This window comes from Castanea sativa, chromosome 12, assembly GCF_040712315.1.
Source record: "Castanea sativa cultivar Marrone di Chiusa Pesio chromosome 12, ASM4071231v1".
Lineage (NCBI taxonomy): Eukaryota > Viridiplantae > Streptophyta > Magnoliopsida > Fagales > Fagaceae > Castanea > Castanea sativa.
This window is the reverse complement of record NC_134024.1, coordinates 39,271,914-39,284,400: the sequence shown is the minus strand read 5'-3', so window position 1 is coordinate 39,284,400 and position 12,487 is coordinate 39,271,914. Positions and strand designations below refer to the sequence as shown.

At 34.3% G+C, this 12,487-nt stretch overlaps 2 protein-coding genes across 2 annotated transcripts; both read right to left on the bottom strand.

Annotated features, from left to right (window-relative positions):
- Window positions 1-7,966: 7,966 nt before the first annotated feature.
- On the bottom strand, window positions 7,967-8,781 carry LOC142620650 (uncharacterized). The gene is made up of 2 exons (XM_075793986.1): window positions 8,382-8,781; window positions 7,967-8,163 (listed from the first exon to the last, which is right to left on the bottom strand). Exons 1-2 carry the CDS (start codon window positions 8,779-8,781, stop codon window positions 7,967-7,969), a joined length of 597 nt encoding a protein of 198 aa, XP_075650101.1.
- A 434-nt stretch (window positions 8,782-9,215) lies between these two features.
- LOC142620649 (uncharacterized) lies at window positions 9,216-12,276 on the bottom strand. Its single transcript, XM_075793985.1, has 2 exons — window positions 12,176-12,276; window positions 9,216-10,353 (listed from the first exon to the last, which is right to left on the bottom strand). The coding sequence occupies exons 1-2, from the start codon at window positions 12,274-12,276 to the stop codon at window positions 9,216-9,218; spliced, it is 1,239 nt and encodes a 412-aa protein (XP_075650100.1).
- Window positions 12,277-12,487: the final 211 nt, after the last annotated feature.

Genomic DNA, 12,487 nt, shown 5'->3' with positions numbered 1-12,487 from the left:
AGTGTTAATATTGTAGACATAGCATTTCTTTTTCTTTTTCTTTTTCCCAGTAACAACTTATTCTTACCCCACTTATTACCAAAATAACTTTAGCTATTTACTAGCCTAAAATATCTTTAAACTTTCCTGTGCTAAAAAATATAAGCTTAAATAATAATTGAGCCCAACAACTACATCTCCTGATTCTCCTCATCTCAAAATTGGACATGACAATGGCCTTTTTTTCAAAACCACCTATTATGCAGGTTTGAGCACTATTTTTAAAGATAGTCATAGTTCTCCTATTATAGTCCATATTAAATTAATTCCTTGCCAAGGAAACCCATTGTGGATGGCTGCCATGCTCTATTGAGTGTTACACTCCTGTCATGAATGGTGGATCAGAGATTTAATTGTGAAGTTTGCTAACTCACAGTTGTTGGCATCAATATTGGGTTGCACGAACCATGCTTGAATGAAATTTCATGTGTTAAAACAAATTCATGCTTTCTATGAAATAGACAGGACATATATCCTATAGGATAGTTTCTAGACTATGTAATAAGTAGGTGTAAGTGTTGGAGTTCTATCGCCTTTGAATTTTTTTTATTAAAAAAAAACCTATTTAGGATGTTTTATACATATTTCATTTTTAGAATTTTCTCATGCATCATACGAAGTAGCGACTAGTTAATAATAATAAGGTAGCTAAGATTCAGTGGAAAATGCTTAATTATATGGTTTAGTAATGAATATAAAAGGAAAAGGAAAGGATAAAAAAGAAAAAAAAAGTGTGCAAACAAAAATCAAGAAACCAAATAACAAGTTTTTCAGGAGTCACCGACCTTTTGCATCCAAACAACTATTGCATGATTAAGCATCATGAACTAAAACAGGGACGAATAATTAATGAAAAGAATCGAGTTTGTTAACAGTGAATACAAATTATAAAAGCAGCTACTGAATACAAATTACATATATTCTCAATAATCTACGTGCATGCATGAGAATAAATTTTAAGGATTTTGAGAATTCCATTAGATACTTTAGCTAGCTTTAATAACTGATCAAATTCATCGGTTTTGCATGCAAGCATGATGGGGCCTTGAATCTTTGGTTCAAGCTCATCTGCTTGTGACTGCACAATCAATTCTTGAATTGCTGGTAATGATAGATACTTCACTGGAATTTCGTATCTCTTCTTCTCTTCTCCCACGTACAGACCTATGTAACCTTTTGTAACTTTACGGGTCTTGGAGCTTTTGGTAGAGTCAATTCGATTGTACGAGTTCTTGCAATGATTTAAACCTATTTTTTTCATGAACATGCTGATTTCCCTACGAACAAACGTAAAAGAGCAATGCATAATTGTTCGTCGGAAAGAGAGAGACTAGCTATTGTTTATTCAATTTCGAAGTAGATCCTATAAAGAAAAAAAAAAAATTCAAAGTAGATAGAAAAGCAGATGCTAATTAAAGGAGGTAGTGAATGCTAAAGGAGATTGTGGATATTAAAAGAAATTTTCGTGAAAGAGATAGTTGACTAAGGTGGAATCTTGTAGTAGTAATATTAAAAGAGTTCCACTATATATATATATATAGACTCCTAACTTTCGAGAAAAATTCATACTCTCTCACAAACTCACCTCACTGCTGGAACACACCACAACACAAAAAATACACGGTCTGGGTGAAAAAATTGGAGTCAACTGACTTTTTCATATTAAAAATCATAAATATATATTGATTTGTAAAACAAGTTCGCCCTCCACGGTTAATTTGACCATAACAGTTATGTCAAAATGCTTGGGATTTGAGAATGCCTTGTGGCATCAGCCCCGTAGAAAAAAAACCAGTAGCGTAACTTATTGAAATAGGTTATTACTTATTCCAAAAATGTGTTACAAGACTTTTTGCCCTAATTATTTTTTAGAGATACTAAGTCTATAACATTTTTATAATATTTTCACAATAAATCATAAGTGGTTAATTGTTATTAGTTCAAATTTAAACCTAACACTAAGATTACTTTTTTACCTCCACAATAACAACCAGTAACAACTTACTACTTAAGATTTGTTATAAAAATATTATAGACATGTCATTTCTCATTATTTTTCTATTCTATTTTTTTTTTTTCTAAGTTAGTATATTGTTGCCTTAGGCCAACTCATCTACTTATCTCTACAGTCTACACAGCAGCAGAAGATATAAATGAGAAGATCTAGAATTCCATTCTAATCCACATTCAGTTGGTCGGTCGGTAAATTCTAATTTGTAATTATTATTCAAGAAGTTTTGAATGGTTTAGTCATTATGGAAGTTCAGAAATGTTGGCTTTGGCATGAATTTTAACGGCTGATGAGTGGACTAATTAAAAAAAAAAGTTTTTTGCCAGAGTAAACAATAAGTTAAAATCGTGTTTGCAAATTAAAGCATGAGTGATTTAAAGAGTAATACTTTGAAGTTTGAACACAAAAAATGGTTTATGATTAGTGCAAAATTTCTTTCATATCAACCCCTCTTTAATTAATACTACTTTTCTAAATTAAAGAATGATTTTTTTTTTTGTCATTAAAGTTATTGTAACCTTTTTTTTTTATATACGAAAAAAATAAGTATATATATATATGTGTGTGTGTGTGAAATTCCTTCTTGAAGACTTGAACTCCAACCCTTACTTACTTGACAATAACTCTATCACTATCCTCTTATACTTTTATTATTATTATTATCGAATTTTAACCTATGGTTCTGCTCCATGATCGATAATTGTTTTTATTATCAGGTTAAGACACCAATTAATTTTTGATGTAAAAGCTTATATCTCTTGTTCGATGATTAGTGACTTTACAAATTAAGTTAACTAGAATCTACATTTTTTATTTAGTAGCCTTGCTACTTTTACTAAACAACTAGCTTGTATTTAAAAAGATGTATTATATAATTCTTATATATATAATTTAAATACTATTGATAGTCATTTTTATATTTTGTTAACTCTTTAAAAAAATTTGTAAGGATATTATTAGGTATAAAATGTAAATTGTCCAATTTTTTTTTAATTATTGTGAAGCCCTTTTTTTTACAATTCATTTATTTTAAACTCTTTGGTTTTTGTATTTAATAACTCACTTAGATAAATATTTATGATGTGGTCACACATTTGATTCTAAAATTAAGAAATAAAACTCTTTAAGAATAAATAATTTAGAACACATGGCACAAAATTGGAACCCTAATTTAGAATTCTAATTTGAGTTTCTCTCAGCTTCACCTATTGTTATATATATAGATTGGACACCCTTATTTTTAATTTGTTAGCCTCACTTCCAATTTAAATGTTTCACATTCAAAGCTGTCATGTAATTTATTCAATAAATACAAATCTTCTATCTCATTTTTTGTATTCCATTAATCATGATATGCTATGTATTTGATTTTTTGTCATTTTAAACCTTGAATAAGCATTTTTTTTTTAACTTTGTTTATTTTATACGAAAAATCAAATAAATATATAATAAGTTATGATTGATGGAGTATAAAGTTGAATATAAAATTAAAAATGGACAAATTATTTATATTTTGATTTATCCAATCGAAATCCTTTGTTATCTATCTTGAGCACATTTAATTTGTAGGGACTCTTTTGGGTGCTGTAGGGCTACTAATAATTGTGTCATATTGATTCTTAAAAGAAAATTGTATTATATCGATCTTATAAATTAATCTATTATTTTTAAACACATGTGAGAGAAAAAAAAAAAGTAATTACCAATTATTTAATATGTGATTGATGTGATACCAATTATAATTACTATCACATTATTTTGTAAGCATTTTATAATACAATTGAGAATGTGAAAGTTCTCTTTCTCTCTTTGACTCTCTCTCTCTTAACCCAAATTGACAGCCCGGATTTGAGTGTCAGACAACCTCAGCAAATATTAATCAAGTTGCATTCTTATGAACATGAAAAAGGTCCATGCAAATATTTTAAAGAAAGTCAAATCTAATGAATGAAATGAATTAGATTGTGTTAGTATTCCACAAATCGTTTGAGTGACGAAATTTTTTGATGAGCACATGAGTGACGAAATATGATGCTGCAATGGAATGATATTATATCATAATCTTTGTCTACTGCTTATATTGCGACTCAATAGTAAAACATATATTGCACATGTCACTACCAAAACGCGTTGGCAAGTAGTATCCAGAGACTTATGGTGACCTGACATTTTCCTTTTGCAAGATATGGGAGTCGAATCAAAGACTCGCCGGAGTAGAGTGGTGCCACAACCAAAACTTCACTCCCAACTGTTGCATCTATCAATATTATTTGACATAGGATACAATCTACAAAACTATTTTTGTAATTTATTAATTTTTATTTAACTTTTGTAATTTTAGGTTTATGGTATTTATTTTGTTGATTTTAGGTATTTTTAATGTTTTTTTAAACCAAATTAGGTTCCTATTATAATTAAGTATTAATTAGGATTTCTTTTAAAATATATTTTTTTGTTTGTCAAGTTTTACAGAACCCTTTAAATAAGCCTCCAAGTTAGTAACAATTAAGATTCAGTTTACTAAAATTATAGACGATACTAAACTGGACTTACCTCTCAATGGGATACATCCAACGATACTGAACTAGACTACCAATCTTGGCTTCAGTAGCTAAGTGCATGACTAAATGTACCATCACAGTGAAGAAAGATAGAGGAAATTTATTTTCCAATTCACACAACATGACTGCAATCTCTGCCTCATCATTCGCAATACCCGAAACTGTAAGGGTTTTGGAACAAATTTTTCTAAAGAAACAAGCTAACTTTATCAAAGGCCCAATAACGTGCGATGGCAAAGATCCTCGTAAAGCTATTGAAAGGAGTTGTTGCATCAAGATGTGATTATCATGACTCTTTAAACCAGAAATCTTGCGATCTTTTAGATTGACACGGTGTGAGATGTTGGAAGCATATCCATCAGGCACTCCTACATCCCGCAAAACTTGCAATTAGCCATCTTTCTCCAATGCAGTCATATGAAAACACGTCGGTGGTATCGTATACTTATCATCACCTTTTCGCTATAGGTGGAGTTCACTCCTTATTCCCATGTCCACCAAGTCAAGGCGTGCCTTGCAATTATCCTTTGTCCAGTCCTTCAAGTTCAGCACTGTGCCAAGTATATTGTCCATCACATTCTTCTCTATATGCATCACATCAAGATTGTGTCGCAACTTGTGATCCTCCCAATAAGGCAATCTAAAAAATATGCTTCGCTTCTTCCAAGCACACTGGTTTGCCTCACCTCTCTTTCTTTTGTTGTAAGGAAGTTGACATTTCTTCCCTAGACAACATCCAACTAAACTCTCAGTCTCCACAAGAATGTCTGACGCAACTCGTGGCACAGAAGCCACTCGCATATCAGTAGATCCATCAAATAATGTATCTTCTTCCCAAAATTCGTGGTCACTATCCAACCATCACCTATGTCCCATGTAACAGAATTTGTGGTCATGTTTTAAATATCGAGAGTCGGTCTCTGAGGCACAACAAGGACACGCAAACTTACCCTTCGTACTCCAACTCGACACATCTGCATATGTAGGAAAATCATTTACGGTCCACATCAATGCTGCATGCAATTGGAATACATTTTTTGAAGATGCATCATACGCTTCTACTCCAACATCCCATAATTCCCTCAATTCTTCTACTATGGGTTGCAAGTACACACCTATGGCAATCCTTGGCGATGTAGGACTAAGAATAACTAGTGATAGAATTAAAGATAATTTTTTCATGCATAGCCAAGGTAGGAGATTGTAAGGGACCAGCATGATAGGCCATGTGTTGTGAGTAGTACTCATAATTCTGAAGGGGTTGAACCCATCTGCAGCTAATCCAAGTATGACATTACAAGGCTCTGACGAGAACTGCAAATGCGTAGTGTCAAATATTTTTCATGCATCCAAGTCAGCAGGATGTCGTATTACCCCGTCATCTGTACGACCATTAACATGCCATTTCATAGAACTAGCCAAGTCGGGGTGACAAAAACAGTCGCTGCAATCTTGGCTTTAAGGGGAACCACCATAGGATCTTTGCAACTTTCTTCTTTCCGTTACTGGATGAGGCATTATTACCTGTAACGGATGCCTCATTCGTTTTCCACCTTGAAGCGGCACAACAAGGACACGCCTTAAGGTTAACACCTTCCAAAGTAGCATACAATCATTGGGACAAGCATGGATCTTCTCATAACCCAAACCCAAATCTCAGATTATCTTCTTAGCCTTATAATGGTCCGTCTGAAGGAAGTAAATCTTTCAGGACTTGAAGCAACATAGTAAATGACTTGTTCGTCTAACCACAAAGAGTCTTCAACTGGAACAACACAACGATGGCTAAGAATATGCTAAATTTCGTACAATCAACATATAAAGGTTTGTCCACATCATCTATCATTTTGTAAAACTTTTGTGCACCATCATTCGGACCTTCAGCTAGTTGTTGCGCAATTTCACCTTGTTCCATTGGTTCAGTTGCATTTCATGCATGGGGCACAAATCATGCAACATCCCACGAAAGTCACCGTATAGTTCATGGGAGTCTTGCACATGACTACTCCCACATTTGGGGGCCGTTGGCGCAGCCGCCAATTTCCCATGAAATTTCCAATGTGTGTAACTTCCAAGCATCCCCAGTCTCCATAGATGTTCATGTGCCACCTCGGGCGGTACTAAATTCAAGTTCACACATTTGGTACAAGGACATAAGATCTTCCCATCGCATGCATGTAAAGAAACAAATTCGACAAATCTAAGTACACCTTGAATATATTCCCTGTCACCTCTCCTCTTCTTCATCCAATTTTTATCCATTGGTATACAAGATTTACAAAATTAGACCTACAATAACATTTGGTAATGCAGAGCCAATAAACCTTAAAATTAGATTCATATGTGGTTTGTTAAGAATAGGTGATTTGTTACAAACAAACATACCCAACTGTGCTTAGATATTCATAGACATATATATAACACTACTTCAAAATTCACCTCCAATAAAAATATATTGAGTAAGGTTGTAGCCTAAGGCTACAACCAATTTTCTAGCTAAACTTTGACCATATATAAGTTGTGAGAGTCGACTCTAATACCATTATGTCGTGACTTGATTAAAGGTCTAGCTACATTTGTGCTTAATTACGCTCTAAAATGATTATTCAAGTTGCAATTGAAACTCCTCATAATTAGTTATATATACAAGATCCATATAATAAACACTTGATGTGGGAATCAACACACACCCACGCAACTTACACTCAAACAATCCAATCCAATTGTATTTGCACAATTTGGAGTATTACAACTTAATAGAATAACAATCATATTACTAATAGAAATGGATATAACCAATATGAAAACAAAATAAAAATATTAAAAAAAAATGAAAATTTTGAAAAGCAAAATGTTAAAGAGTGAAAAAAATCCAAAAAATAAGGAGGCAAAAGTGCCCTGTAGTTTAAAAATATTTGTCAATAATAAATATTCATTTGTGAAATCAAATATCTTCTTAATTACCTTCAAACACCCTATATCCATGTTATCTAAGCAGTCGAAATTTAAGAGTCGTGGCAAATAAATTCTCCTCCTTCCACTCACCACCATGATCATTGTTGTATAGACCTTCCAACATTCTCTTCATTTCACACTCAAAGTGATAAGACAATCCTAGTTTTTGCAAGATATCTATCAACTCCAGTCAGGGACTGACCCAGGATTTGAAGTTGGGGGGGGGGGGGGGGCCAGAGATAAGCAAATTTTTTTTTTTCAAATACGCATCAATATAGTATTAATAAACTATCAATCAAGACAAATATCCAAAAATCATTATTTCTTAATATATTAAGATACAATCATTTACCAACAAAAACAAAATACACAAAACATTATTGCTTCTTAATACAATCATCTATGAAAATGGAACTCGACGCTCTTTCAAATCTTCAAAATCATCTACGATTGAATCCAAACTAAATGTCGAAGCTATATCCTTTCCAATGTATAACATCAAAGAGTCCGTCAAAAAATCATTTTCTATTTTGCTTCGAAGGTTAGTTTTGACAACTTTCATAGCTGAAAATGCTCGCTCTATAGTAACAGTAGAAACTAGAAGAATAAGCACAAGTTTCACCAATCTATAAACAAGTTTGTAGTGTTCTGAATTTCTAGTTCTCACTAACCATTGACACAATTCAGATAAACTTTTCAATTTTTTGAGCTTTGGATCTTGGACTACAATATGCTTAAAATGATAAAGCTCCTCTCTAACACTTGTTTGTCATAATCTGTGAAATCTTGTGGATAGAAATTCTTTACCAACAAACAAAGATCACTACTTCTAAAAGATTTTAATGCCTCTCGAGGTTCTAAAGCTAAGCTAAGCCTAAGTAACTCCATTGCATCTTCATTAAACTGATAATTTAGTTCCTGTAGTTGAGAATCTATTGCAGCATAAAAAATATTTACTTGATAATGATGCTCAATTGTAACGTTATCTTGCTGATTACGAGCTTGACCTCGCCTCGCAACATAACGAGCATTCATATTTGGAACATCAATGGAATGCTTCTCACAAAATGATATCAAAGTGGTGAGCAAGCCATCACATCCATCATCTCTAAATTTTTGGATAAGTGCTTTAGTAGATGAAACTAAATGCATGGCATTTAAAATGTCTTGAGATTGGCTTTGCAAAGCTTGACAAAGTTTATCAGTAATCTCCATAGTTTCTTTCTCAAGATGCAAGATGAAGATAAATTCAAATGAAGTTAAACTATCATAAGCTGACTTACAACTTCAAGAGTTGGAGTAAACATCCTAAATAAGCTAGAAACTGATCTAAAATGTGAACTCCAACGTGTTTCTACAAGTCGTTGTAAAGTACCAATTTGATTAAGTCCACTTCCAGTCTCAAGCTCTTCAAGATCAATCAAACGTGCTATTTCATTAGCATTGGCAACTTTCAATTGCTCATTATGCTTGCATGAAGCATTAACAATTTTGATCAGAAAAATCAATGTAAGAAAAAACCCACTAATGGGGTTAACTTGTTTTAATGCTTTTACTAATGCCAATTGTAAGCGATGTGCAAAACAATGAATGAAGTAAGCATATGGGCAATCATTCAAAATCAAAGCTTGTAATCCATTCCACATACCTCACATGTTGCTTGCTCCATCATATCCTTGCCCTCGAATATTTTGTATATCTAAGCAATGTTGAGATAGCAAAGAATATATCCCCTTCTTTAGAGTCAAAGCTGCAGTGTCAACAACATGAATAAGCCCAAAAAAACGTTCTTTCACAAAGCCTTCAGCATCAACATATCTAAAAACCACAGCCATTTGCTCTTTCATAGACTCATCACGAGCTTCATCAACCATTATGCAAAACTTTGCATCACCAATTTCTTCCCGAATGGCCTTCTTCACTTTGGCTGAGAAAACATGTAGAATTTCCTTTTGAATCTTGGGTGATGTGTAGGTTGCATTTTTGGGAGTTTTTTCTATTATTTCAGTGACCTCCTTATTCCAAAAAGTCACAATACCCAATGATTCAAAAAAGTTCCCACAATTTAATGAACTAAAACTTTCATCTTGACCTCTAAAAGCTATAGCTTGAAAGGCAAGATATCGAACAATAAAAATTGAGGCCTTTAGTTGCAACCGATTATTTGCAATTTGTTCAGTAGTGAAATATTTAACTACCCTTTGTAAATGTTGTGATTGGTTAGTCAAATCCTTACACATTTGCTCAGCAACTCTATAAGCTGAATTAGGATCTTTTCCTATATAACCTTGAAAATAACAATCTTTGCCCCCAACTTTTTTCCAATTTCTAAATCCACCAACAATGAATGTATTTTGTCCCACAACCCCATTTGGACTATGAAAGACAAAACAAGGTAGACAATAAGCTGCATCTGTCGTAGGAGAATATTCAAGCCATGATTTATTATGTTCAAACCAAGAAGCTTGAAAGCTACGATTATGCTTTCCACTTTTTTTGTTTTTCTTTAGAGGAGGTTGGTGCGGACCTTTTGTAATGTAAGCTCGTCGAATTTTATCACATTGATTAACATGATATTCCCATATTTGTTTGCGTGTTTCGGGATCATAATCCAAAAAATCAAGATCAACTCTTTGAAATTGTGTTTGAGAGAATGGAACATTGACATTTTCCGGAATTGGAGAATGCACCTTTTCTAGAATTGGAACATCCACATTTTCTAGAATTGGAATAGCAACATTAGTTGTTGGCAATCCCACATCGACTTCAGAAGAACTTGAATCTTTTCTTTTGAAAAAATCAAGCATTGTAGTTGATTTTTTCATGATCTACAAATAAAATAAGAATCATATATATTAAATTTGTGTGACAATTTTCTATATTATATGATTTATTTTTATTTTTTTTGTCTTTAGTCTGCCTTTATTTATCTTTATCTTTGTGTTTTCTCCATTTTTCTGACATTGACCCACTAACCCAATCCCACTAAAGCACTACCGACACTCTTTATTTATTCTACACAGCACTACTAAGAAAAACTTTCCTTAACTTTATTATTTTTGTCGGTCACTTGTCCCTATTATGCCCAACTACCAGTCAACAAAGCACAAAGTTTGTGCTTTGTTGACCGGTAGTTGTGCCACAAACAAACAGTTAATGAGCCACACAAAGAAATATTATCTCTCTTATCTGTATATAATACAAGAGACAGAGAGAGAGAGTCACAAACACAGTCTACACAGAATAACAGTCACAAAGCCAAAAATCCCAAAAAAAAAAAAAAAAACACAGGCCGCAGCAGTGCACAGATACAATTCTTGAGACTTGAAGGAAACTAGGAAAGGATCATAGATTTAAGTACCTGTGATTGTGAAGGCTTAAGCCTCAAGCAACCGGTGGCGGCGACAGCTGAGGAAGCTCGCGACTCGCGTGATGATGGCGCGCCGGCGCCGGCGTGGGTGGGTACTCAGTGGCTCACTCAGCCTCGTCGCGTCGCGCCTCTCTATCTCTCTGTCTCGTGCGCCTCACTATCTCTCTCTCTGTTCTGTTTCCTTTCTTTTCTTTTTCTTTTTTTTTCCTTTGGCTTTCACTTTCTGCATTAGGCATTAGGTTTTCTGCTGAGTTTTTTTTTATTTTTTTTTTGGATTTACATGGGTCATGGCATGGGCAGATGGGCTCTTGCCTCTGGGCTAGACAGCCGGGCTTGGAAGTTGGAACTCTTGAATTTTGGGAGGGGGCTGGCCTGAGCGGGAGGAAGGCCTGAGCAAAAAACTAAGGGGGGCCTAATTCTTTTTTTTTTTGAAAAATTTAAGCTGTTAATTTTTTTTTTTTTTTTAGCCCAGGGGGGGGCTCGGACCCCTTTAGGCTCCCACCTGGGTCCGTCCCTGACTCCAGTTGCTCTAAAGGATCCACCCTTTTTGAAGCATCATTCTCACTTGTCCCTTCAACTTGTTAATTTTCCCTGTGTACATTTCTCCCTACACCACAATTTCATCCTTAACATGACCCCAATGATCAGTTTCAGGCAGTAATTGAAAATTACTAGTAAATCTAACAATGAAAACAATATTATATATTAATTATCTACCACATATTCGCTTCTCAATGACTGGATGTAATCTTTGTCCCAAATAGGAGCTTGGTAATTTATAGATCTCTGAACAATATTGGTGCTCTCAGAAATTTTGCTGCCGGCCATGCATTGGATAGGACCAGGAACAATGCCACTTCTGCTTGTTACAAGTGATTTGAGATGGATGGGACCTTTAGATGGGAAATTGTAAATAGGGAGTGAAGCAAGGAGGTTGAGAGCCACTGGCAAAGGCCTTTGGTATAGCTCATTAGAGCATTCACATTAAAGCTCTCAAAAGCTATTTTTTAGCATCTCATTCCAAAAAAGCACACTACATTAAACATGCTATATGTTATATATTTTAAAATTATGCTACAGTGAGCTGCTATATATTTTGAGATCGTGCTACAATGAGCTACTATCTCTAGCAGCTCACTGTAGCTTAATGTCATACTAAAATAATACAATTTTATTTGCCCTTCACGCTTGTTCTCAACTTCCTCCTCATCCGTTGTTCACACAAAATGAATAGACAACTTTGATCTCTTTGTGAGATTCGCCGCTCTTAAAGGTAAGGGCTCTTTGTCTTCTTCTATAGCTGTTGGCATCGAAGCGAAAGAAAGCAAATCGGGCTCCATAGCGAAATGGGTCCGATCCAATTGGGTATCAAAATCGACGAATTGGCAGGACCTGAAGGAGATAGCAGAGAAGATGAAGGGATCGGATAATTATCCAGAGGAAACGACGCCAAATTGGAGAATTATCCAAAGTCAGATTCATGGGATCGGAGATGCAAGGGGAGTGAGGGAATGCGAATGTGGCTTATTGAGGCGGACAACGACGTTTTGC

Bases quoted from the DNA above. Each gene is read 5' to 3' on its own strand.
- LOC142620650 (XM_075793986.1), bottom strand. From the start codon at position 8,781: ATGGAGATTACTGATAAACTTTGTCAAGCTTTGCAAAGCCAATCTCAA. The intron at 8,164-8,381 runs GTTTGTTGGTAA...TTATTCTTCTAG, and splicing joins TTTTAGAAGTAGTGATCTTT to TTTCTACTGTTACTATAGAG.
- LOC142620649 (XM_075793985.1), bottom strand. From the start codon at position 12,276: ATGGAGCCCGATTTGCTTTCTTTCGCTTCGATGCCAACAGCTATAGAA. The intron at 10,354-12,175 runs GTTGTCTATTCA...TTTTTTCAAAAG, and splicing joins AATCTCACAAAGAGATCAAA to AAAAGATTCAAGTTCTTCTG.